The 26505-nt window shown below is 47.5% G+C and overlaps 1 protein-coding gene across 2 annotated transcripts in view; it reads right to left on the bottom strand.

The window, feature by feature from the left end:
- EDARADD (EDAR associated via death domain) overlaps positions 1 to 26505 on the bottom strand; it is a 118840-nt gene that overhangs the window by 4227 nt on the left and 88108 nt on the right. For both annotated transcript variants that reach the window (XM_073557533.1, XM_073557532.1), the window contains exons 4-5: positions 9386 to 9501; positions 9252 to 9297 (exon numbers count right to left, since the gene is read on the bottom strand). In XM_073557533.1, the coding sequence (XP_073413634.1) occupies positions 9252 to 9297; positions 9386 to 9501 (162 nt within the window). The remainder of the gene's footprint in view (positions 1 to 9251; positions 9298 to 9385; positions 9502 to 26505) is intronic.

Below are 26505 nucleotides of genomic sequence, written 5' to 3'. Positions count from 1 at the left end.
GCTTGCAGTTAAAACCTGGTCTGGGAAGGATTTGTAGATAAGGGCGCTGAGTGCTGCAGGGGCCCTCTTTGATAAAAAATGTTAAGTACCTTTATCATTTTTACATTTACAGCAATATTGGAGTTCATGTATTCATTAATTGCAGTGTGATGACGCATTGTGTATGACCCTATGGTGATAGGCGCATGTGCAGAATTTCATCACAGACCACCCTGGCTAAACTAAACTTAGCATTGTGACTCAAAAAGTGAAAATTTTGGCAACAAATAGCCAACAAAACTGTGAGCGGAAAATTGTCCAGACTGCAGGGCCCTGCCCACAGTGCTTCTCCCACTCATTTGCATTTGAATCTAAAGGCCCCATCACACTAAGCGAGATCGCTAGTGATATCGCTTAAGCGTCACCGATTTTGTGACGCAGCAGCGATATTGCTAGTGGGTCGCCCTCGCACCCAGGGCGGCGGAGTACTCGGTACCGGGCCCACGGATCTCCACGAGTGGGGTTGTTGTCACGGCAGCTATGACCCGATCCATGGCCCTGGGCGCCCATTGTAAATAGCGGAAATGTTCATTGAATGATTCGTGACGCCACCTGTGGTGTTCGGCAAGAAAGATGTTAAGCCGACGCTGCAAACAGATCCTCTGGGACAGATGGTGTAGTGCAGCAATGATGTTGTGGCCCTCCACAGGTAGGGCAGTACTCCCAGGGCAGTGTACATAGGTGAAGAGGTAGGGGAGAGACGTAGATGGTGCAGTGTCAGGCACAGAGATGTAGCAGTGCTGAGGGTGTTGGTGCAGGAATAAGCGGAGGACACCAGGGCATGTAGTTCCAAAGCTTTACTCACAGTCTGTTGTGCATACAGGTGCCCGCATCCGTGCAGTGTCCTCCGGGTCAGGAGCTCAGCCAACTTCCAGGCAAGATGAAGTACTCCGTTCCAACACTCTGCCAACATATGTGCCTTTTCTGAACGTCTCCCTTTTGCGCCTATAGTGAAGTACTCTCAGTACTGAGTTACACTGGAGTTCCTCCTGTCAGATGTTCCTATGAACTCTACTTGTACGGCAGACAGCTGTAGCCTGCTTCGGGGACTCCTTGCTACTAAGTCCCGGCTCACTCACGTTGCTGTTGTGCCCCCAAGTCTTGTGTGGGAATAAAGTGGTGACAACTTCTATTCCTCCGGTGTCTGCTGCAGGTCCATTAGTATCCATACAACCCCGGGGACCGGACCCCGGCCTTGCGCTGTGAACTTGGGAAGGATTCTGCTCTAACCCTAATCCTCAGTCCTCCTCTTCTCCTTACGTTCCGTTCAAATCTATCTTTCTTATAAAAAGAGTCAGGCTTTCAATCTATGTATCTTTCCTGTGCCAGCAGACCCAGGTCACTGAGGTCCGCTGCAGCACTTCCCTCGTCCATCCCTCTCTGGGGATCTTCTCTCACCGACTGAACTAGTCAGACTCCTTCCTAAACTCTTCTCAATCTTTTGGTGCAGACTAAGCTCCACCCACCTCCCAGCACTCTTCGTGTTCCAAGCAGGGAGCCACCAAAGGGTGCTTTGCTACACTACTATGTTGTGTGAGATGCAGGTGTTGGAGTGTGGTCAGGTGTCTCCACCTTACCTGAATGGTGGGGCACCACACCTCAGGAGGAGGTGCAGTACCTCTGTGGCGACTGAACCCTCAGGGGCGCCACATACCCCCTGTTAAACACAGCACGTCCGCGGGCTGCAAGTGAACAAAATTAGACAAACAAAGGAACATACAAAAATTTTTGAATGCTGATAAACAATTCTTATCTAAACTTCCCAATGTGGGAGGCACTCACTCTTGAACATTGCAAACAACTTAACTAACTATGATTTATTGCATTACCTTATTTTAAAGTGCTATTCAATACCCTTTATCACATTTCACAATTCCACTTCTTCTCAACCATAAGTGACAACCGCTGTTACCTGGTTCGTCACCTGAATATTCTTTATTTAAATTTTCATCTCTTTACTCCTAATCAGATACCTAGTCATTACTATCAGTTTAAACTTTATATCAAAGCTATTCTATAACTATTAATACTCTCATAAGACACATTATATAACTCTTCACATTAAAACATCACAATTCTTGTAAGTGCTGGACACCGCTCCCAGCTGGGATTTCTTGCAGTGTCCTTAGGTTGGAGCAATGCTCCAGGTTGAGGTAGTCTTCACTCTTAGAAAGCCTACGTAAAACCAAGAAAGGGAACCTAAAGAGGCGCAACTATATACAAGAAAGTTTGTGATTTCCTCCAAGTTCATGATCACTGCAGTTCAGTAAAAATGCTGCCAACGCAACTAGACAAAAAACTGGAACATAATTGTAAACAATGGGGCACAATGGTGCCAATACCCTCCTGGGTAACAGTTAGTTAGTTTGGGCATGTTCTTTAATGTTGGTTCCCTCCTGGGGTGATGGAAGCTGGTTTCTTGAGCTGCATCCAGGGGAGAACTTGTGGGCATCCTCTTCCTGCTTGTGGGTTAACATACAATGAAGTGGCAACTGGGGTAACTGCTGCCTGTGGTGTAGCAGGGGTAACAACCTGTACCATGGAGTGCTGCACTGGAGTGGAGGTGGTTTGCTGTGCTTTGGCAGGTACGATTACCACTGTGGGAGGTATTCCTGCCGGGGGAACATAGGCTTTTTCTTTCTTATAAGCCGATATAAAATCCTCAGGAATACGGTGCATGTTCATAGCATACCAGCCCCGTAGCCCCTCATGCCGAGTGAAAGTGACGTATTCTCCCGGTTGCAGATCACGAGCAGGGTGTCCCCTCTGGAGGTGAGATTCCACGTCCCTCCTGCTGAAGAAGAGGTCAGAGATCCTCTGGGGGTCTGAGATGAAACCAAACCCCCGCTCATGGTTGACATTCAGGGCCTGACCCCATCCTGCTGAGTCCCGGGGACCATAGTGACCGGCACGGACCCTTTCTTTCCGGTCCATGTCAGGGCCTAGCACTGCCAGTCTACGCCGTTACTGTTCTCTCTGCTCGGCTGCCAGCTGGCGGATGGTCGCTTGGCATCTGGCCTCTGTCTCCATCTCCTCCCGGGATCGGCCTCCTCCTCCTCTTCCTGGGTGCAGGGGCGGCAGTTATACGTGGAGCCTCCTGGCATGGTGATATCGGCTCCGGTGCAGGCTCTGGACGGCTACCGGTGGCAGCGGTGATGACGGAGGCTGCCCGGTCCAAGGTTGGAGATGGTGGTGGAGCACAAGGCGGCTCCGGGTCCGCAGGGGTCTCCGGTGGGACCTGTGCAGCCGTGCTAGGTCCAGGCAGGAGCATAGCTTCAGCTCCCAGGCACTCCGATAACTTCTCCAGACAGGCAGCGCCCAGCGGCCGTTGCAGCGTGGAGGTGGTGACAGATGCAGCCGGTGGTGTCTCAACAGCCGCGGGCTCCACAGGTGCTGCCCGAGGAAGAACTGTAGCAGCGACGGCGGGTACCGGCGGTGGGGGTACCGGAGATATAGGCCCCTCATGGGCACACCGCAGGTTCAGGGCCCAGAGAGCCTCTTGTCTCAGCCACAGGCGGTGTGTTAGCTGGGCAATCTCATCCTCCAGCTGCTGGCGGTCCATTTTGGAAGCAGGGTCGGAGCCAGGGAAGTTCTGCTCAACCTCCTCGCACTCTTTGGGCCTCCTTCCTTCTTCCATCATGGCGTCCTGGCGTTCTTCTTCCTTCCTGGGCTTCTTTCCCGCCACCGGGCCTCGCTCCTCCTTCTGGGGGCGGCGTCTTCTTCCTACTCCTCCATACCAAGCCAGTATACGAACCCCTCTGGGGGTGGGCCATGTTGCTGTAGCATAGAAGTTAAGGCAGGGGAGGCCCAGGACAGTCCGCGCTCATTTCTTAGGACCACCCATGTTATCACGCCCTTCTTCACCGCGCCAGCGGCCATTTTGAGAGTACATTTTACAGTCTATCAATTTGGTTATTTTGCACATTCTCAGCAGTTAAGTCCAATAAATCTTCGGCACACAGAACCCGATGGTACCGGGCTTCGTCATCCTGTTCGTGACTCCAAGTTGGGTCGCCCTCGCACCCAGGGCGGCGGGGTACTCGGTATCGGGCCCGCGGATCTCCACGAGTGGGGTTGTTGTCCCAGCAGCTATGATCTGGTCCGTGGCCCTGGGCGCCCATTGTAAATAGCGGAAATGTTCATTGAATGATTTGTGTAGAGAAGAGAAAACAGCTGCACTCTGGGAAATTTTGATTTTCAATGCAAAAAATTTTTTTTATTGAAGACAACACAGGGGAATAGTGCATTGAGGTAACGTTTCGACCCTATGTCGGGTCTTTTTCAAACCTCACTTAAAGCACAAGAGAAAAAAAAGAAGCAATCACGGCAGTATGAATGTGCAGGAGGGGCTGAAAAAAGATCCAATCTGGCAGGGACCAGGCAGAGGTTCTAAGATGAGCTGGAAGCGTGGGGCAGACGGCGCTAGCTGCCCCACGCTTCCAGCTCATCTTAGAACCTCTGCCTGGTCCCTACCAGACTGGATCTTTTTTTCAGCCCCTCCTGCACATTCATACTGCCGTGATTGCTTCTTTTTTTTCTCTTGTGCTTTAAGTGAGGTTTGAAAAAGACCCGACATAGGGTCGAAACGTTACCTCAACGCACTATTCCCCTGTGGTGTCTTCAATAAAAAAAAATTTTTGCATTGAAAATCAAAATTTCCCAGAGTGCAGCTGTTTTCTCTTCACTGGATGACTGTCTGGACTAAGTTCCAGGTTCAGCTTGCACCTACCTCATATCCACAGAGTGCACGCCTTGTCTGTATCACCATTGAATGATTCGTGACGCCACCTGTGGTGTTCGGCAAGAAAGATGTTAAGCCGACGCTGCAAACAGATCCTCTGGGACAGATGGTGTAGTGCAGCAATGATGTTGTGACCCTCCACAGGAAGGGCAGTAGTCCCAGGGCAGTGTAGGTGAAGAGGTAGGGGAGAGACGTAGATGGTGCAGTGTCAGGCACAGAGATGTAGCAGTGCTGAGGGTGTTGGTGTAGGAATAAGCGGAGGACACCAGGGCATGTAGTTCCAAAGCTTTACTCACAGTCTGTTGTGCATACAGGTGCCCGCATCCGTGCAGTGTCCTCCGGGTCAGGAGCTCAGCCAACTTCCAGGCAAGATGAAGTACTCCGTTCCAACACTCCGCCAACATATGTGCCTTTTCTGAACGTCTCCCTTTTGCGCCTATAGTAAAGTACTCTCAGTACTGAGTTACACTGGAGTTCCTCCTGTCAGATGTTCCTATGAACTCTACTTGTACGGCAGACAGCTGTAGCCTGCTTCGGGGACTCCTTGCTACTAAGTCCCGGCTCACTCATGTTGCTGTTGTGCCCCCAAGTCTTGTGTGGGAATAAAGTGGTGACAACTTCTATTCCTCCGGTGTCTGCTGCAGGACCATTAGTATCCATACAACCTCGGGGACCGGACCCCGGCCTTGCGCTGTGAACTTGGGAAGGATTCTGCTCTAACCCTAATCCTCAGTCCTCCTCTTCTATTTACGTTCCGTTCAAATCTATCTTTCTTATAAAGAGTCAGGCTTTCCATCTATGTCTCTTTCCTGTGCCAACAGACCCAGGTCACTGAGGTCTGCTGCAGCATCTCCCTCGTCCATCCCTCTCTGGGGATCTTCTCTCACCGACTGACCTAGTCAGACTCCCTCCTAAACTCTTCCCAATCTTTTGGTGCAGACTAAGCTCCACCCACCTCCCAGCACTCTTCGTGTTCCAAGCAGGGAGCCACCAAAGGGTGCTTTGCTACACTACTATGTTGTGTGGGATGCAGGTGTTGGAGTGTGGTCAGGTGTCTCCACCTTACCTGAATGGTGGGGCACCACACCTCAGGAGGAGGTGCAGTACCTCTGTGGCGACTGAACCCTCAGGGACGCCACACTAGCGATATCGCTAAGTGTGATACTTACCTCCGACTGGCTCCCCCGCTGTCTATCGCTGATCGTGCGAGAACGTCCTGGGCCTTTTCTCGTCGGCCATTTCCTGCTGGGCTTCCTGCTGGCGCCGACGAGCGACGCGTGGACGCGGGCGGGAGGACGACTTCATCGCCACGTCTGACAGGTAAGTAACGACCGCCGACCGCTGCTGCATCGCTGGTGAGATCTGCCTGTTTGGCAGCTCACTAGTGACCATTTAGTGATGCACCAGCGATCCTGACCGGGTTGTATCGTGGTCGGGATCGCTGGTGCATCGCTAAATGTGACGGTACCTTAAAGATAATTTTCTCCAAAAGTAGCCAACAGATTTTTATGTTAAAGGTAAAGCTTTTATCTGTATAAGGACCTTTGCTCACTTTGAAACAGATTTCTGACCTTACAGACAGGGGACAAATTGTTTCAGAGTAGTTAAACGGAACCTGTCATATTAACATACTGATATGGGGTTAATCTGAAGGTTAACTCGATTCTTCCTAGCAAACTCGGGCTTTCAGGGGTGGGTTGGCATGGCTTCAGTCACCACTTGCTACATAGTCAGTGGCGACTGAAACCACGCTTCCGCACTGACAGCCGGCTCTGTACTGATGCAATGCTAAGCTGGCTGTCAGTCATTGCTGGGGCGTGGCTTCAGCCGCCGCTCATTCTGTACTGAGCCATGACTAAAGCCACGCTGGCAGCACCTGTATGTCTAAAATTCTGAGGGTGCCGGGAGGAATACAATTAATTTCCTCCCAGCAGCTGAGCTTTCAGTGAGGTGCTGGGCAGCTTCAGAACTCTATTAACCTGCAGAACAACCCCACATAGCATTTTTTCACATGACAAGTTCCCTTTAATGAGTGATCTGGGATATGATCACTCAGATATGGATAGAACTGGATATGTTCTCCTAGATATGTGGAAGGAGTAATAATTTAAAGGGGTTGTCCAGAAATTGGACCAATCCCTTTTTAAGTGCAAAATAAAAGATTCTAACCTTCTGCACCGGCGTCGTTTCACCTACTGTATGTTAATGCCATGGGCCCTGTATGGAATCAGCGGCTGTTACAGGGCTGCTGGGCTCTCACTTCTTTCACTTGCCCAAGGTTCATCCAAGGGAAGTGAGATCCCAGATGTCCAATAGTGGTCACTGTTTGATTGCAGGGCTCAAAAACACATAACAATGACATGTGAGTCCGGCAAGGCTTAGCCTGACAACTTTCTAACTGTGCCAGTATGGGAGGGGAGAATATGTTATTTTAATTTTACAAAGTTGAACTAATTTATTTAAAAAGGGGTTGTCCACTACACTTTGGCTGCACTGCCAACCAATTTAATATGAACATGGGGACCCCGGGGATGGACATATCACTGATGCAACATGTGCAGTCGCACAAGGGCTCAGGATGAAACGGGGTCACATCTATCTCCAACACAGGTGGAATCGTGCAATATAATGAGCTATTGGACTAGAAAGGGTCCATACAGTTGTGGCCAAAAGCATTGACACCCCTGCAATTCTGTCAGATAATACTCAGTTTCTTCCTGAAAATGATTGCAAACACAAATTCTTTGGTATTATTTAATTTGTCTTAAATGAAAAAACACAAAAGAGAATGAAGCAAAAAGCAAAACATTGATCATTTCACACAAAACTCCAAAAATGGGCCAGACAAAAGTATTGGCACCCTCAGCCTAATACTTGGTTGCACAACCTTTAGCCAAAATAACTGCGACCAACCGCTTCCGGTAACCATCAATGAGTTTCTTACAATGCTCTGCTGGAATTTTAGACCATTCTTCTTTGGCAAACTGCTCCAGGTCCCTGATATTTGAAGGGTGCCTTCTCCAAACTGCCATTTTTAGATCTCTCCACAGGTGTTCTATGGGATTCAGGTCTGGACTCATTGTTGGCCACCTTAGAAGTCTCCAGTGCTTTCTCTCAAACCATTTTCTAGTGCTTTTTGAAGTGCGTTTTGGGTCATTGTCCTGCTGGAAGACCCATGACCTCTGAGGGAGACCCAGCTTTCTCACACTGGGCCCTACATTATGCTGAAAAATTTGTTGGTAGTCTTCTGACTTCATAATGCCATGCACATGGTCAAGCAGTCCAGTGCCAGAGGCAGTAAAGCAACCCCAAAACATCAGGGAACCTCCGCCATGTTTGACTGTAGGGACCGTGTTCTTTTCTTTGAATGCCTCTTTTTTTCTCCTGTAAACTCTATGCTGATGCCTTTGCCCAAAAAGCTCTACTTTTGTCTCATTTGACCAGAGAACATTCTTCCAAAATGTTTTAGGCTTTTTCAGGTAAGTTTTGGCAAACTCCAGCCTGGCTTTTTTATGTCTCGGGGGAAGAAGTGGGGTCTTCCTGGGTCTCCTACCATACAGTCCCTTTTCATTCAGACGCCGACGGATAGTACGGGTTGACACTGTTGTACCCTCGGACTGCAGGGCAGCTTGAACTTGTTTGGATGTTAGTCGAGGTTCTTTATCCAACATCCGCACAATCTTGCGTTGAAATCTCTTGTCAATTTTTCTTTTCCGTCCACATCTAGGGAGGTTAGCCACAGTGCCATGGGCTTTAAACTTCTTGATGACACTGCGCACAGTAGACACAGGAACATTCAGGTCTTTGGAGATGGAGTTGTAGCCTTGAGATTGCTCATGCTTCCTCACAATTTGGTTTCTCAAGTCCTCAGACAGTTCTTTGGTCTTCTTTCTTTTCTCCATGCTCAATGTGGTACACACAAGGACACAGGACAGAGGTTGAGTCAACTTTAATCCATGTCAACTGGCTGCAAGTGTGATTTAGTTATTGCCAACACCTGTTAGGTGCCACAGGTAAGTTACAGGTGCTGTTAATTACACAAATTAGAGAAGCATCACATGATTTTTCGAACAGTGCCAATACTTTTGTCCACCCTCTTTTTTATGTTTGGTGTGGAATTATATCCAATTTGACTTTAGGACAATTCTTTTTGTGTTTTTTCATTTAAGACAAATTAAATGAAGATAATAATAGCAAAGAATTTGTGTTTGCAATCATTTTCAGGAAGAAACTGAGAATTATCTGACAAAATTGCAGGGGTGTCAATACTTTTGGCCACAACTGTATATTGTTCTTGCATAGGGGCCTTTTATGTCTGCATGGAGCCCTGTAGACAAATGTGAGCACTCATACCCTAACCTGTAAGTGCCTGATAGTCTGACCACACAGAGACAACATGTTACTGATGTTATTAACTGATTATCCAATGATATCTGCAAAACTTTGTAAAATGGGAATATACTTTTCCTACCGGATAGAGCGTTTATGGTGGTCACAGGACAGCTATTTTCTTCTGTCTGGAAAGAAAAAAAATGAACTCAACATTTTCGAATTGAGTGCCATTTATACCCCAAAACGTTTTGAGAAGTAGGACAGGTTCCTTACCTGCTTTATTCCATCAGCATCACCTATGGTGGCAGGTATGGGATGAGCTGGATTCTCTACTATGATATAATCTGCAGGACAACTGTTCTCTACTGGATAATTGGTCGTGATGGTCACTATAATAAAGATACCAAAGTAATGATTATTTTTACAATTATTTTAAGCTTCTTAAAAATCATGTTTTATGGTGATGTATTGATAAAATATATTAACATACTTTACTACTAGATGATGGCTTCTTTGCTTTTTAGATTGCAATTTATTTTGCATTGCATATGGTCTGTATGTGTTTCTGAAGGGATGGGGGAGGTAAATTCTTCATTACATCTTTAATTATTCAGACAGAGATGCTTTACCCTTATTATTACAAGCTTGTGAATGCAAAAAGTGTTCAGAAAAGTGTGGGTGCATCTACTTCTGCATCCGAAGAAAAGCATATATAAGCAAATAGCGCCCCCTACAATAGCATACTGATTACTGAACTTACACAGTGCACATATTTGCAGCAGAAAACAGATACAAAAATGATTTCTCCAGAGATCTACTATTACAGTGACACAAGGGGGCAGTGATGAAACATCTAGAAGCCTGTCCAGGCTTAGTAGAAGTAAAAACTAAAAATAACACTTGAGGTAGAAATATTGGGGCAACGTAAATCAGAGTTTATGCAGCCATGTATGTTTTACTTTGGAACACTGCAGAATTTCAGAGAGAATATAGCAGCCGGCCGGGGGTGATGTGACGAGGACGACTGGCCCAAGAGACACGTTCATTGTCTTGCTCCCCCAGTTATACACATGGGGAGAGACCCGTTAATCTAAGGGAGCAGGACAGGGAGAAAATGCTGGAAACATGTCCCTATAACTAATCGGCCACATCTTTTTCCAATATATGTTTCTTCTAAAATGCTGAAAAGCCCCATACAAGACTGCAAAAACACCACCTGGACTCCAATTCATACTGCCTAGTGTTCGGGCAGCATGAGTCAGCTGTCACATTCTCTTTACAGTTTGGTTATTACTACTAAAATCATCAATCCCATCTTCCCATCCAGGGCCGGTTTTAAACAAAGTGGGGCCCTGGGTAAAACTTTCAAGTGGGGCCCCAAAGGCTCACATACTGCACCATCACACAGAGACATTGTGGTTGCATTTACATGGGCTGATTTCGGGCCGCTAAATGAGCATGATCAACAATATCTAAGTCCTACAACTCTTGTTTCCCGGCCTCTTTACACCAACTGTGGAAGAATGATGAGCACAGAACGATCACTAGTACAGGGTGGGCCATTTATATGGATACACCTAAATAAAATTGGAATGGTTGGTGATATGAACTTCCTGTTTGTGGCACATTAGTATATGGGAGGGGGGAAACTTTACCATGGCGGCCATTTTGAAGTCGGCCATTTTGGATCCAACTTTATTTTTTCCAATGGGAAGAGGGTCATGTGACACAAACTTATTGAGAATTTCAGAAGAAAAACAATGGTGTGCTTGGTTTTAATGTAACTTTATTCTTTCATGAGTTATTTACTAGTTTCTCTTTGTTTACAGCCATTGACATGTCGCAGAGGTTAACCCGTGAGGAGCTGATAGAAATTGTGTTGATGTCTGGTGAACGCAGTACCCGGGTCATTGCAGCAGATTTCAATGCAAGACACCCTACGCAAGAAAACTGTCACCATTCTCATTTTATTTAGGTGTATCCATATAAAGGGACCACCCAAAAAAGTTTGCCTCATCACTGAACATAATGTTCTGTGTAAATTGAGGGTCCTGTTACAATTTTTGTTTTGCCAATTTTGCAAATTCAGCGCGACGATATGGGTCACCACCCATTCCCATTTTATTTAGGTGTATCCATATAAATGGCCCACCCTGTAAATCAATCTGTCCCCATACAGTATCATGTTATCATCAGCAAATCTGCAGTTTTCACAGGGCGATATGCTGCCAAAAACAAGTATTTCTGTTTTGGCATAAATAATCCAATCAATCGATGAATATGCAGCGTTTTGCTAGCTTAGTATAATGCACCTCATAGTAAACCACATAGTATAATGCACCCTATAGTCCGCCAAATAGTATAATGCACTTCTCATAGTTCTCCATACAGGATAATGTACCCCCATATAGTACATACAGTATAATACACAGCCTATAGTCCTTGATAGAGTATAATACAGCCTGTTATGATTAGGTCATCGAGGAGGATATCTGGGGAATAAGCATATGCAACTAGAAAACCAGAAAGGTTGATAACTAAGAGGATTGCAGACCCCTAAAACTAATAACACAACTAGAATTAGCCGTGGGACGTACCTACGATGCCCTAGAAGCCTCGGCACAGCCAAAGAGTTAACTAAGCCGAAAGGGGAAAGCTAAACTGCCACGGAGTAGAACCCCAAAGGAATAGATAGCCCCCAAACATATATTGCTGGTGAGACAAGATGAGGGACAAACACAGGCAGAAAATAGAGTAAGCAAATGATGGGGCCCAAACTGTCGTTCGAATGCCGCGCCAATTCGCGGCCGGACTGCGCCTGTTGCTGATTGGTCACGGTGTGATGTATTATGACATAGAGTGTGATAAGTATTGATGTGTAATATGCATAATGTATAATAATGTAGAATGTGATATGGGAAGGTATAATATAAGTATTGTTAGTATAGTGTAAGGAAGTTCTGCACAGCAACAGACAGTAGGGTCAGAAATAGTTAAGTGTTGGGACTAGCGCACGGGGGAGTGCTTAATGATTGGGACAGGACTGTGCTTCCTGGATAGAATGAGAGTTTGGAGAGAACAAGTGTACAGTGCTGCCAAGAGATGATCCACAGCTAGAAGACATTGGAACAAGTAATAGAGATCCTAAAGAGAGTTACTGACCAGACCGAGAGATCTTTAAGAAGGCATTATCGGGGACTAGCTGCGTAGGACTGTTGTGGGTTCTGAGTGGTAGTTCAGGACGTCCATTGTGATAGGATGCAGAACCACTGAGAGAGTATAGAGAAACTTGATAATCAGGACTGTGGTCTAGAAGCTGGGTTGTGGAGACATACGGGACCCTGACAAAGACTAAGCGTCAAAACTCGTGTCAGAGTGGACGCGAGTACATAAAGAATTCTTGTACAATATTACCTCCAGTTAACTGACCATATAACTGTGCATAATGAAATACTGACCGTTCAGACTATATGTATGGATCAGGTACAATACAATATAATTGTGGTGGATGAATGCTGGGGCTTTTACACTGTGTATGGATTATGCATATTACTCACTATGGGAAATTATTTTGTACAATTTTGTTAATGTACCCATATGAACAAGACTAATCACAAAAAAATTGCCACCCAAAGTAAATTTATAAAGTGGTGACAGAGGGTTCTTCATAAAAAAATATTTTATTGATACAAAGATAAAATAATGTACAAAAGTACAAATAGAAAGGTGCTTGGATCACTGAAATAGGGACTTAATACCATGGGGTACCATGCTGCACAAGCTATAGCAAAATAGCAAAATCCCATAGATTATCAATATACCATATGTTGCAGCACTCATAAAAAAAGTGCAATGTGCAATCATGTAAACAATGTTATTAATAAGAAAATTAATGGTCATCTGTCAGTCATGCAGAATAATACAATAACCAATGAAAAAAATTGTGAAAAATTGCTGAATGGAATGGACAAAACAAAGTACATGCCACATTGAAACAACCAAAGGTTCAACAATATATATACTGTCAATACAGAAAAAGCTGCTGCTGAGGAAAATTATGCAGAGTAAGCTAATAAACAATAGTAGATAGAAATAAAAGAACAGTCATACAACTTTGAACCTGTGCCAAAGGGAGCTATACCAGAATAGATGCAGCATAAAAAGCACAATTAATATCCCTGGCTAGGTAATGAGAGTACACTAAGTTACTGGTAGTGAGTGCCGTCAGAAGACGCTGACCAATTAAGCATACTGTACATAATGTAGAACTATGGGTATATATTATCTGTGGTGTGCACGTGGGTAACCAGGCGTCCCTCTGCCCCAACATGGTACCCCATGGTATTAAGTCCCTATTTCAGTGATTCAAGCACCTTTCTATTTGCACTTTTGTACATTGTTTTATCTTTGCATCAATACAATGAATTTTTATGAAGTATTTTTTGTGATTATTTGAAAAATACCAAGTACAATTGATAGTTGCTTTTTTCCTTGTGTCTCCAGTTTTTTATGTATAGTGTGAGTGCGCTACATTAAAGCAGTTGTCCCCATTCAGAAAATCCCAGTCTTCAGGTACAGCTTGTTATATAAAAAACAAACCGCGTCTTCAGGGCCACCATCAGGGCATTACTGCCCTGACTGGCGTATGGAGCCCGGTGTGAAGAGGGGCCCACATCGGGCTCCGTCTCATCTGCTCACCGGGCCCCTACCGGTAGGCTAAACCGGGCACTTAGCTGCGCTGCGGCAATTCAACGGTTTTAACATGCAGGCCCGGGCCCGCACATCAATAGTTAACAGCTGCCAGCCAATCGGAGGCTGGCAGATGACATCAGCAATAGAGCGTACGTCGCCGGCGTCTGACATCATTGTCAGTTGCCGGCGAGTGCGCGCTTCAGCTGCGTGGAGGGAGCTTCGCAGCAGGAGCGCGACAAGGTAAGAAGAATTTGGTTTTTTTTTAAATTATTTTTATTGAAAGTGGAAATCCGGGGGGGTCCAGGGCGCACTGTGAGACATGGGGGCACAATAGTCATGGGGGCAGAATGCTGAACATGGAGGCAGAATGTAAGACACGGGGGCAGAATGCGAGACACGGGGGCAGAAGCGAGACATGGGGGTAGAATGTGAGACACAGGGCAGAATGTGAGACATGAGAGCAGAATGTGACAGTGAGACACAGGAGGGGGCAGAATGGATATGGGGCAGAATCTGACAGTGAGACAAAGGAGGGGGCAGAATGGACACGGGGAAGACTGTGACAGTGAGACACAGGAGGGGGCAGAATGTGAGGCACAGGGGCAGAATGTGACAGTTTAACACAGGGAGCAGAATGTGACAGTGAGACACAGGAGGGGGCAGAATGTGACAGTAAGACACAGGAGGGGGAAGAATGTGACAGTGAGATACAGGAGAGGGCATAATGTGAGACACAGTGGGCAGGATGGGTGTTAGGCGTCGGGTTCCTGTCGCTGCACAGCGGGAATCCTGAGCCTTGCTTCTGGCGGTCCCCCATTACTCTCCAGCCGCAGAGGAGGCTGCTCAGCAGACTCGTCGGTCCCAGCACTCTGCCCAGACTAGCTCCGTGGGTTTGTTAGCTGCTGCCACCTCTGGTCCAGCTATATCAACGCATGCTGGTTAGCAGCAAGCTACTCCAGGGACTAAGTCCTCCTTTCGGTCCACTGAGCATGCCCGTGGGACGATCTCTCATTGGAGATTGGAGGTCACATGCTCAGGTCCTTCTCCAGCTCGGATTGGACCACCAGAAAGGTCATGAAGGTCCCGGAAGGACGCGGCTATAAAAGGTTCGCATGACCGCTCGGCCATGCGCTAGTATAGACTGCATTACCAGACTATGAGGAGTGAGTGTTGTATGCAAGTATCAATGTCTCTGGTGACTGACTCATTTGAAACCCCTACCCTTGGTACACATGTGTTGTGCAGCCTAGCCTGTTAAGCGCCCAGGCTTAGGTGTAGGTAGAGGCAGAGTCTGAGACTGACATCAGTGTGCACCGGTGGGTCTGCACGCCACGGTGCATGTGCTCGACACTCCACCATGATCAGCATCTATAGTGGCGTATGCAGGTGCGACGCTGTACGCTCAGTAGGTCTAGAGGGACTCAGACCTCGTGTCCTTGGTGCTGAGTTCTGTGACCACATACTGTGTGCTCTCTTGCCGAGTGCTGTGATTTTTACAGGCTCCGGCATTTATGTTCAGCGGTGGCGCGGCTCTGTGTCGTAACAGAGTTCGCTTCTGTTCACACTGGGTGACGTTAACACACGTGTGGCCTCTTGTATACCGCTTTATACTTCCGCCATTACTAAGCAGCAGTTTACCACCCCTGCACGGCGAACCCCGGGCTGTGAACACACCTTGCTATTATTTTATTATTTGGTGCGTTTCTCCAACCCTAACATTATATTAGCACCAGGGTCTGGTTAGTAATGGCGGACGAGCAGCGACTCCTTGCGTACACCTGGCAGCTGGAGGGCAGGTTGGCGGCTTTTGAGCGTCCAACATAAGCTGCGGATGTTACCGCGGTCGTGCTCCAGGCAGCCACAGAGGCTGTCTCCTGTGTGACCACTGCCATCCCTGCCCCGACTTTGTCCCACCTCCCGCTGGAGTGGTCAGATAAGACCCTCATTCCGGTGTTCTGGAGAGGTCTGGCTGACCATGTAAAGGACACCCTGGCCACCAGGGAGATTTCCGCCACACTGGAGGAGCTTATCACCATCTCCACCAGCATAGACCTTCATTTTTCGGAGCGAAGGCTGGAGCGGTACCGGTGTAGGCAGAGGTTTAGGTTGGCACCTAATTTTACTAAACCTCCGGAACCTCCCAATCGGGCATCCAAGCTCCAAGAGGCCATGGGGAATTCTTGTGCGGGATCCAGGTCCCGGTCAGCGCGAGCACCTGTGGTCTGTCACATTTGCCGGCAGTCTGGTCACCCTGCCAACAGGTGCCCACAGTGGCCAGAAAAACGCTCACGTCTCGTGGCTGTTGCAGGAGGCCTACTAGATACTGCAACATTTTCCTCCAAGCTGTCCTTTGAAGGCACGCTTGAGTTTGGCTCTTCCACTCTGACGGTGGAGGTTTGCGTGGATTCTGGGGCGGAGGGCAATTTCATGTCGTCTGCCTTCGCCCAACGGCATGCAATTCCTCTGGTTTTATTACCTCAGCCAGTCACCATCAGAGTGGTGAATGGAGCGACACAACCCTCTCAGATCACCCACCAGACGACCCCGCTGATACTCTCGCTGTCTCCTTCCCATCAGGAGACGCTATCTCTCCTTGTCTTGCCTGAGAGTATCGACCAGGTCCTCTTAGGTGTCCTCTGGTTGCATCTTCACTCTCCCCATATAGAGTGGTCCTCAGTGAGAATTCTCGGGTGGAGTAAATCCTGTGAGGGCAGATGTCAGAGGGAGTGCGTTCAGGTTGCCATCACTGAAGTCCCCGCAGACCTTTCCTCTCTCCCCAAATGCTATCGACAGTATGCAGACGTATTCTCCATGAAGGCGGCGGAGACCCTTCTGCCTCACCACCCCTACGACTGTCCTATTGACCTCTTGCCTGGTGCTGAGCCTCCCTGGGGTCGAGTCTATCCCCTATCTCTCCCAGAGACAGAGGCAATGTCTCAGTATATCAGGGAGAATCTGGCAAGAGGATTCATTAAGAAGTCAGTGTCACCAGCGGTGGCGGGATTCTTCTTCATCCAGAAGAAGAATGGAGAACTAGATATGTATTTCCTGAAGGAAGTACAGATAGTGCTTTGAAATTATGCCCGGGCTGCCCCTTTAAGAGAGACTTGCCTGCTACCCCTGCAACACTTTCAACTCAGGATCCATTTTAATAGTGGGTGCCTCTCAGGGGCCACTTTGGCCTGTGGGGCCCCTCAGGGTCTGATTTGGTGGGTGGGGCCCCTCAGGATCCGATTCGGTGGCCTGGGCTCCTCAGGGCTTGATTTTGTGGCCGGGGCCCCTCAGGGTACGATTTTGTGGGTGGGGCCCCTTAGGGTCTGATTTTGTGGGTGGGGCCCCTCTGGGTCTGATTTGGTGGGCAGGGCCCCTCAGGGTCCAGTTTGGTGGGCGGGGCCCCTCTGGGTCCGATTTGGTGGGCGGGCCCACTCTGAGTCCGATTTGGTGGGCGGGGTCACTCTGGGTCCGATTTGGTGGGTTCCACTTTAGGTCCGATTTGGTGGGTGGGGCCCCTCAGGGCCTGATTTTGTGGGCGGGGCCCTCAGGGTCTGATTTGGTGGGCGGGGCCCCTCAGGGTCTGATTTGGTGGGCGGGGCCACACTGGGTCTGATTTGGTGGGCGGGGCCACACTGGGTCTGATTTGGTGGGCGGAGCGCCTCTGGGTCCAATTTGGTGGGCGGGGCCCCTCAGGGTCCAATTTGGTGGGCGGGGCCACTCTGGGTCCGATTTGGTGGGCGGGGCCCCTCGGTCCGATTTGGTGGGTGGGGCCCCTCAGGATCCGATTTGGTGGGTTGGGCCCCTCAGGATCCGATTCGGCGGCCTGGGCTCCTCAGGGCTTGAATTGCTGGGCGGGGCCCCTCAGGATCCGATTTTGTGGGTGGGGCCCCTCAGGGTCCGATTTTGTGGGTGGGGCCCCTCAGGGTCCAATTTTGTGGCCGGGGCCCCTCAGGGTCCAATTTTGTGGGTGGTCCCCTCAGGGCCTGATTTTGTGCCCGTGGCCCCTCAGGGTCTGATTTTGTGGGCGGGGCACCTCTGGGTCCGATTTGGTGGGCGGGGCCACTCTGAGTCTGATTTGGTGGGCGGGGCCACTCTGGATCCGATTTGGTGGGCGGGGCTCCTCAGGGTCCGATTTGGTGGGCGGGGTGTTATGATTGAATCACCGTAGGAGGCAAAAACCGAAATGCTAGCTAAGTCCAGAAAACCAGAGAAGTTGGCAACTATCAGATTGCAGACCCCTGAACCTATCAACACAACTAGCAGTAGCCGTGGGGGGTTCCTACGATGACCTAGACCCTTCGTTCACAGCCGGAGAGATACATAGGCCTAAAGAAGGAAAGGGGAAATCTAACTACCCCAGAGCAGACCCCAAAGCAATAGGCAGCCCCCCACATATAATGACGGTGAAGCAAGATGAAAACACTTACACAGACAGAAAGACAGGCTGAGCAAAGACGGGCCCCAAAAACTACCTAGATAGGAACGGATAGGAAGGCTGCTGTCTGCAATCTGCCAAAACCCTATCAGAGACAAAAGCCAACAAGCTGATATAAAAATGGCCCTGAAGCAACTAAGCTTCAAAAACTAAATCAGCACTCAGGTACTTTCAGAAGACAGAGCTAACGGAACACTGCACACTCCAGCAGGGAGTGGCAGAATCCAAAAAGCAAGAAAAACAAAAACAAATCTTAAATGCAAAAAGGCAAAACAGAAAACTTAGCTTTAGGAGAGCAGGAATCAGACTGGTGTCCAAGAGTCCACAGAGAAATCACCCGCAGGGCAGAAAGGGTGTAGGCTGCCTTAAATCCAGTCAGTGACTCCACTCAGCCAATCGTCTTCATTAGTACCAGGTGCCTGATAATCAGGCTCACTACCTTCCTTCACTAGAATAGGGAGTTCACCAGGCCTCAGTGACGGAGGGGAGAATGAACTCACAACAGTACCCCCCCTTGAGGAGGGGTCACCGAACCCTCAACAACGCTACCAGGGCGATCAGGGTGAGCCCGATGAAAGGCACGCACCAATCTTTTGGCATGAATATCAGAGGCAGAGACCCAGGAATTATCCTCCTGACCATAACCCTTCCACTTAACCAAATACTGGAGTCTCCGTCTAGCCAGACGGGAATCCAGAATTTTCTCTACCTCATATTCCAAGTTACCTTCAACCAATACAGGGTCCGGAGGTGCCACCTCAGGCACAACTGGCTCAACAAACCTCTTCAACAAGGACTTATGGAACACATTATGGATCTTAAATGTGACAGGAAGAGCCAAACGAAAAGAGACCGGATTAATAATCTCCAAAATCTTGTAAGGTCCAATAAATCTAGGCTTAAACTTAGGAGAAGCCACCTTCATAGCAATATTTTTTGATGATAACCACACCATATCACCAATCTTAAACTGGGGACCAATGGTCCTATGTCAATTGGAAAACCACTGGGCCTTTTCCTGGGAGAGAGATAACTTATCCACCACTTGGTCCCAGATCTGGTGCATTCTCTCCACCACAGTGTCAGCACCTGGGCAGGCAGAGGGCTCCACCTGCCCTGAAGAAAATCGAGGATGAAACCCAAAGTTACAAAAAAAAGGTGACATCAAAGTGGCAGAACTAGCACTATTATTTAAAGCAAATTCGGCCAAGGGCAAAAATGAAACCCAATCATCCTGATCAGCGGAAATAAAACATCTCAAATACGACTCCAAGGTCTGGTTTGTTCTCTCTGTCTGCCCATTGGTCTGAGGGTGAAAAGCAGAGGAGAAGGACAACTGAATTCCCAACTTGGAACAGAACGTCCTCCAAAATTTAGACACAAATTGAACTCCTCTGTCAGATACAATGTTCTCAGGAATCCCGTGCAAGCGAACCACCTGTTGCAAAAACAGGGGCACCAACTCAGAGGAAGATGGCAACTTAGGGAGTGGTACAAGATGAACCATCTTAGAGAACCTATCACAAATCACCCAAATAACAGTCATTCTTTGAGAGACCGGCATATCAGAGATGAAATCCATTGAAATATGGGTCCATGGCCTCCTGGGGACCGGCAAAGGCATCAACAACCCACTAGAGCGAGAACAAGATTTAGACCGGGAGCAAGTCCCACAGGACTGCACAAAATTCCTGACATCATGAGACAAGGTGGGCCACCAAAAAGAGCGACTCACCAGATCTCTAGTACCAAAAATACCCGGATGACCAGCCAATGCAGAGCAATGAACTTCAGATATCACTCTCTTCTTCCACTGGTCAGGAACATACAACTTTCCACTGGGGCAACGCTCAGGTTTGTCCTCCTGGAACTCTTGCAGAGCAAGTCTCAAATCTGGCGAGATGGCAGAAAGAACTACCCCTTCGCCTAAGATGGTAGCAGGCTTGGTCACCACAGGAGAATCAGCCAAGAAACTCCTAGAGAGGGCGTCTGCCTTAACATTCTTAGTTCCAGGAAGGAAAGAGACCACAAAATCAAAACGTGTAAAAAACAAGGCCCACCTAGCCTGTCTAGGGTTCAAGCGTTTAGCCGACTCTAGGTAAATCAAATTTTTGTGGTCAGTGAGGACCACAACTTGATGTTTGGCTCCCTCCAACCAATGTCTCCACTCCTCAAATGCCCATTTCATGGCCAACAGTTCCCGATTCCCCACATCATAGTTACGTTCAGATGGAGAGAACTTTCGGGAAAAGAAAGCACAGGGATTCATTTTAGATGTTACCGGATCCTTTTGGGACAACACTGCTCCTGCACCAATCTCAGAAGCATCCACCTCTACCTGAAACGGGAGTGAGACATCAGGTTGCCGCAGAACCGGGGCGGAGGTAAATCTACGCTTCAGCTCCTGAAAGGAAGCAACTGCCTCCGGAGACCAATTCAACACATCCGCACCCTTCCTGGTCAGGTCAGTCAATGGTTTGGCAATACTAGAAAATTTAGCTATAAATTTCCGATAAAAATTAGCAAAACCCAAAAACTTCTGGAGGGCCTTCAAAGAAGTGGGCTGAACCCAATCATAAATGGCCTGTACCTTGGCCGGGTCCATTTCAATAGTTGACGGAGACAAAATAAATCCCAAAAAAGAAATCCTCTGTACTCCAAAAAGGCATTTTGATCCTTTGACATACAGAGAATTCTCTCTCAAGATCCGGAACACAGTCCGAATATGTTCCACATGAGCATCCCAATCCTTGGAGAAGATCAAAATATCGTCCAGATAGATAATCAAAAATTTATCGACAAAGTCTCGGAAAATATCGTTCATGAAGCACTGGAAGACAGAAGGGGCATTAGTGAGCCCAAAAGGCATCACCAGGTACTCAAAATGTCCCTCCGGAGTATTAAACGCCGTCTTCCATTCATCCCCCTGCTTAATGCGGATAAGATTATACGCCCCCCTGAGGTCAAGCTTGGTAAACCAGCAAGCACCTCTGACTCTAGAGAATAGATCCGAAATCAGGGGTAACGGATACTGATATTTAATAGTAATTTTATTGAGGGCACGATAATCAATACAAGGCCTTAAAGAACCATCCTTCTTGGCCACAAAAAAAAACCCGGCACCTAAGGGTGAAGAGGATGGTCTAATATGACCCTTCTCCAACGCCTCCTTAATATAGGACCGCATAGCCTCGTGCTCGGGTACAGATAAATTGAAGAGCCGACCCTTAGGAAATTTACACCCCGGGCTTAGTTCAATTGCACAGTCATAACTCCTATGAGGAGGCAAGGATGCAGACTCATTCTCACTAAATACATCATAGAAGTCCGCCAAATAGTCAGGAACCTCATGCGACTGAGGAGAGGTGGAAAAAACCGGAGCCTCACTAAAGGTACACCGGAAACCCCAACTCACCACAGACACAGACTTCCAATCCAAAACTGGATTATGAATCTGCAACCAGGGAAACCCCAGAACAACGGCATCATGCAGACCATGCAACACCAAAAATCTGCAATTTTCTTGATGGTCTGGCGCGACCCGCATGACCAACTGGGTCCAAAACTGAGGTTTATTTTTAGCCAGAGGGGTAGCATCAATCCCCCTCAAATGGATAGGCGTCTGCAGAGGTGTCAACGGAAATCCAGAACGTTTAGCAAAATCCAAGTCCATTAGGTTTAGTGCTGCTCCCGAATCCACAAAAGCCTTGGCGGAAAATGTGGACAGGGAACAGATCAGAGTAATCGCCAAAAGAAACTTAGGCTGAACCCCACCAACAGAAAACGTGTGTGCAAAGCGTTTCTCACGTTTAGGACAAACAGAAATAATATGTGAGGCATCTCCACAGAAAAAACACAGCTTATTGCGCCTTCTGAATTCCTGACGTTGCGCCTTAGACAAAACTCTATCACATTGCATAGGTTCAGACGTCTGTTCAACCGGTGGCAACACCTCTCGTGTAATCCTGCGTTCACGTAAACGCCGATCAACCTGAATGGCTAAAGACATAGAATCGTCCAGACCAGAGGGAACAGGAAATCCCACCATAGTATCTTTTACGGCTTCTGACAAACCCTTCCGAAAGAGAGCAGCCAAGGCACTATCATTCCAGGTAGTAAGGACCGCCCACTTTCGGAACTTTTGACAGTACAACTCTGCAGATTCTCGACCCTGGTTCAATGCTAACAGGGTCTTTTCAGCCTGATCAATAGCATTAGGTTCGTCGTACAGCAACCCCAAGGCTTGAAAAAATGCGTTCACATTAGTCAGAATAGGGTCATCTGGTTTCAAAGAAAACGCCCAATTCTGGGGATTGCCACGCAGCAAAGAGATGACAATTTTAACCTGCTGCGCGGGGCTCCCTGACGAGTTAGGCTTCAAAGCAAAAAATAATTTACAATTATTTTTGAAACTCAAAAATTTAGATCGATCCCCAAAAAATACATCAGGTGTGGGGATCTTTGGTTCAACAGCATGTGAACGAGCAAGATAGGCGGAAATTCCTCGCATTCCACGCGATCAGACACTTGCTTTATCTCCATTGAGAGAAAAAAAATTTCCCCCTACGGCCTCAGAGATATAGAGGAAAGAATATACAAATTCCACTTTTTTTTTTTTTTCCTGCTATTGAGTTCCCCAGGATTTGCGGTTAGGCGGGTGATTCTGTTATGATTGAGTCACCGTAGGAGGCAAAAACCGAAATGCTAGCTAAGTCCAGAAAACCAGAGAAGTTGGCAACTATCAGATTGCAGACCCCTGAACCTATCAACACAACTAGCAGTAGCCGTGGGGGGGTTCCTACGATGACCTAGACCCCTCAATCACAGCCGGAGAGATACATAGGCCTAAAGAAGGAAAGGGGAAATCTAACTGCCCCAGAGCAGACCCCAAAGCAATAGGCAGCCCCCCACATATAATGACGGTGAAGCAAGATGAAAACACTTACACAGACAGAAAGACAGGCTGAGCAAAGACGGGCCCCAAAAACTACCTAGATAGCTGACACCCGGCACAATGTGTCAGGGGCGGTCACAGATCGCCCCCGACACGTTAACCCCTTGTACACCGCTATCAAACACGATTGCGGTGTACCGGGGGTTAAAGGGAAGCATCGGCAGGGAGGGGGCTCCCTCCGTGCTTCCCTGAGCCCCCCACGGCAGCGCAATGTGCAGAGCTGCTGCGGGGGGCTCCTTTCCTGCAGGTCCCCGGATCCAATATGGCGGCGGGGACCTCTGGGGGCCTGCAGGAAGCTGAGGAAGCCTGCAGCAGTGCCTGTGACAGATCGCTGATCTGTCACAGCGATCTGTATTGTGACAGATCAGCGATCTATTCTTTAACAGATTTAATCACACACTGGCTGCTCCTGCCCCTGCATACCATTCACAACTCTCTGCTACAATAACCTCACCCCCTGCTGCAACTTGTCAACTGAGCCAGGGTCTGTTCTTCACAAGTACCCAGGTTGCAAAAGAACTGGATAAGATCAAAGTTTTGAAGGCTGCAGGTCCTGACGGCATCAGTGCAAGGCTAATCAAAACCTGCGGGCACCAGCTGAGTGAGATCATTACATATCTGTTCAATATGAGCCTGAGAATGGGTATAGTACCACAACTGTGGAAATTATCGTGTGTGGTACCTGTTCCGAAGAAACCTTATCCGAAAGACCTTAATGACTATAGACCTGTAGCATTGACATCACACCTGATGAAGGTATTAGAGAGATTGATTCTCTCACGTCTCCGTCCTCTAGTGAGCTCGGATATGGACCCTCTCCAGTTTGCCTACAGGCCGGGCATTGGTGTGGATGATGCCATTATCCACCTTCTAGATAGGACTCTCTCTCACCTGGAGAAACCTGGGAACACTGTGAGAATAATGTTCTTCGATTTCTATAGTGCTTTTAATACCATACAGCCAGGTCTACTGAGAAACAAGCTGGGCCTTGTTGGTGTGGACCTCCAACTCTCCACCTGGATCCTTAACTACCTCACGAACCGACCTCAGTTTGTAAAAGTTCGGGACAGTGTGTCAGACACAGTGATCTGCAATACAGGGGCACCTCAAGGTACAGTTCTTGCCCCTTTTCTCTTCACACTGTACACTGCAGATTTTAGGTGCAACTCATCTAGCTGCTACTTGCAGAAGTATTCTGATGACTCTGCAATAGTAGGCCTCATCACAGGAGGAGATGAAAGAGAGTACAGAGATACTAACCAAGCTTTTGTGGAGTGGTGTCAGAGGAACCACCTTAGGATTAATTCCGGGAAGACCAAGGAATTGGTGGTGGACTTTCGCAAGGGCAAAAATCCACCAGTAGTGGTGAACATTCAGGGAAATGACATTGAGATAGTCGACACCTATATGTACCTTGGTGTGATCCTCAATAATAAGCTTGACTGGGCCCATCACTTGGATGCAGTGTACAGGAAGGGCCAAAGCAGGCTTTATCTGCTCAGAAGGCTGAGAGCCTTCGGAGTTAGGGGGGCACTCCTTGCATCCTTCTTCAACTCTGTTGTGGCATCAGTCATCTTCTTTGGTGTGGAGTGCTGGGGTAGTGGCATATCAACCAGGGACAGGAATAGGCTGGACAAACTGATTAGAAGGGCCAGTTCTGTCCTGGGATGCCCCCTTGACCCAGTTCAGGAAGTAGGCGACAGGAGGATACTGACCAAGGTGAGCTACATGGTGCAGAATGATTCTCATCCCATGCATGAGATCGTGACAAAGATGTGCAGTACTGTCAGTGACCGGCTACTTCATCCTAAATGTGAGAGGGAGCACTATCGAAAGTCCTTCCTTCCTGCTGCAGTTAGGCTGTATAACCAGCACTGTCCAAAACGGAGAACGACCCAAACAGAGAACTGATAGATCCAAAGTTGTGACAGTCCGGTTACATTTTTTTTTTTTCATATATGTACCTACCTACTGTCAATGTAATGCCTTTATGCATCTGTATCTGTACTTATTCCTGCCTTGCTGCTGTAATGCTCTGAATTTCCCCATGGTGGGACGATTAAAGGATTATCTTATCTTATCTTATCTTATGTCCCCCATGGGACATTGTAATAAAGTTAAAAAAAAAAGTGTAAAAATAATTTAAAAAAAATCGCTAAATAAATTAAAAAAATATATATATATTCCCCAATAAATTCATATTTTGGAAATAAAAAACAAACAAACAATAAAAGTACACATATTTGGTATCGCCGCGTCTGTAACGACCCACCCTATAAAACTGTCCCATTAGTTAACCCTTTAAGCGAACCCCTTAAAAAATAAAAATAAAAAACGAAGCAAAAAATAATGATTTATTATTATACCGCCGAACAAAAAGTGCAATAACGCGCGATCAAAAAGACACATATAAATATCCATGGTACTGCTGAAAACGTCATCTTGTCCCGCAAAAAACGAGCCACCACACAGCATCATCAGCGAAAAAATAAAAAGTTATAGCTCGCAGAATAAAGTGATGCAAAAATAATTATTTTTTATATAAAATTGTTTTCACTGCATAAAAGCGCCAAAACATAAAAAAGACATAAATGAGGTATCGCTGTAACTGTACTGACCCGAAGAAGAAAACCGCTTTATCAATTTTACCGCACGCGGAACGGCGTAAACGCACCACCCAAAAGAAATTCATGAAACGCTGGTTTTTGTAAAATCTGCGTCCCAAAAAACGAAATAAAAGCGATCAAAAAATGTCACATGCCCAAACATGGTACCAATAAAAACGTCAACTCGTCCCGCAAAAAATAAGACCCCACATGACTCGGTGGGTCAAAATATGGAAAAATTATAGCTCTCAATATGTGGTGATGCATAAACTATTTTTACAATAAAAAGCGTTTTTTAGCGTGTGACAGCTGCCAAATATAAACACTTTTGTGCTGTATATTGTATCAGTGTTAGGATTAGTGTTAGGTACCCGTAAACGTGGAGATATTTGACGCAGGTTACGGGCTCACGTATTTTGGCCAAAATATCAGCTAATACTCCACATTTTTTTAATGTGTTTTTTTGCACTTTTTATTCAGGGTGCAGTTGGGCCCATTTGGTCTTGGAAACTGCGGTGTCTGTTCACATGGCATGCATTTTGATAGCGCTGGGCCAGCCCACCTGAGCTAATAGAAGGGTGTCACTACTAGGCTGGCCTGGATGCTGTGCATGGCCATAGTGTGAACAGCGCCGCATACAAGTGTTTTGTTGTGCATTAACATACCAGGCAACCGCCCCCTCCATATATTGGTAGGCTGCGAGCGGTTGTTT

The sequence above is a fragment of the Dendrobates tinctorius genome, unplaced genomic scaffold (assembly GCF_039654945.1).
Source record: "Dendrobates tinctorius isolate UK_male_01 unplaced genomic scaffold, ASM3965494v1 ptg000250l, whole genome shotgun sequence".
In the NCBI taxonomy this organism is placed as follows: Eukaryota; Metazoa; Chordata; class Amphibia; order Anura; family Dendrobatidae; genus Dendrobates; species Dendrobates tinctorius.
Note: the sequence above shows the minus strand (reverse complement) of the source record. Positions and strands in the feature narration are given on the sequence as shown.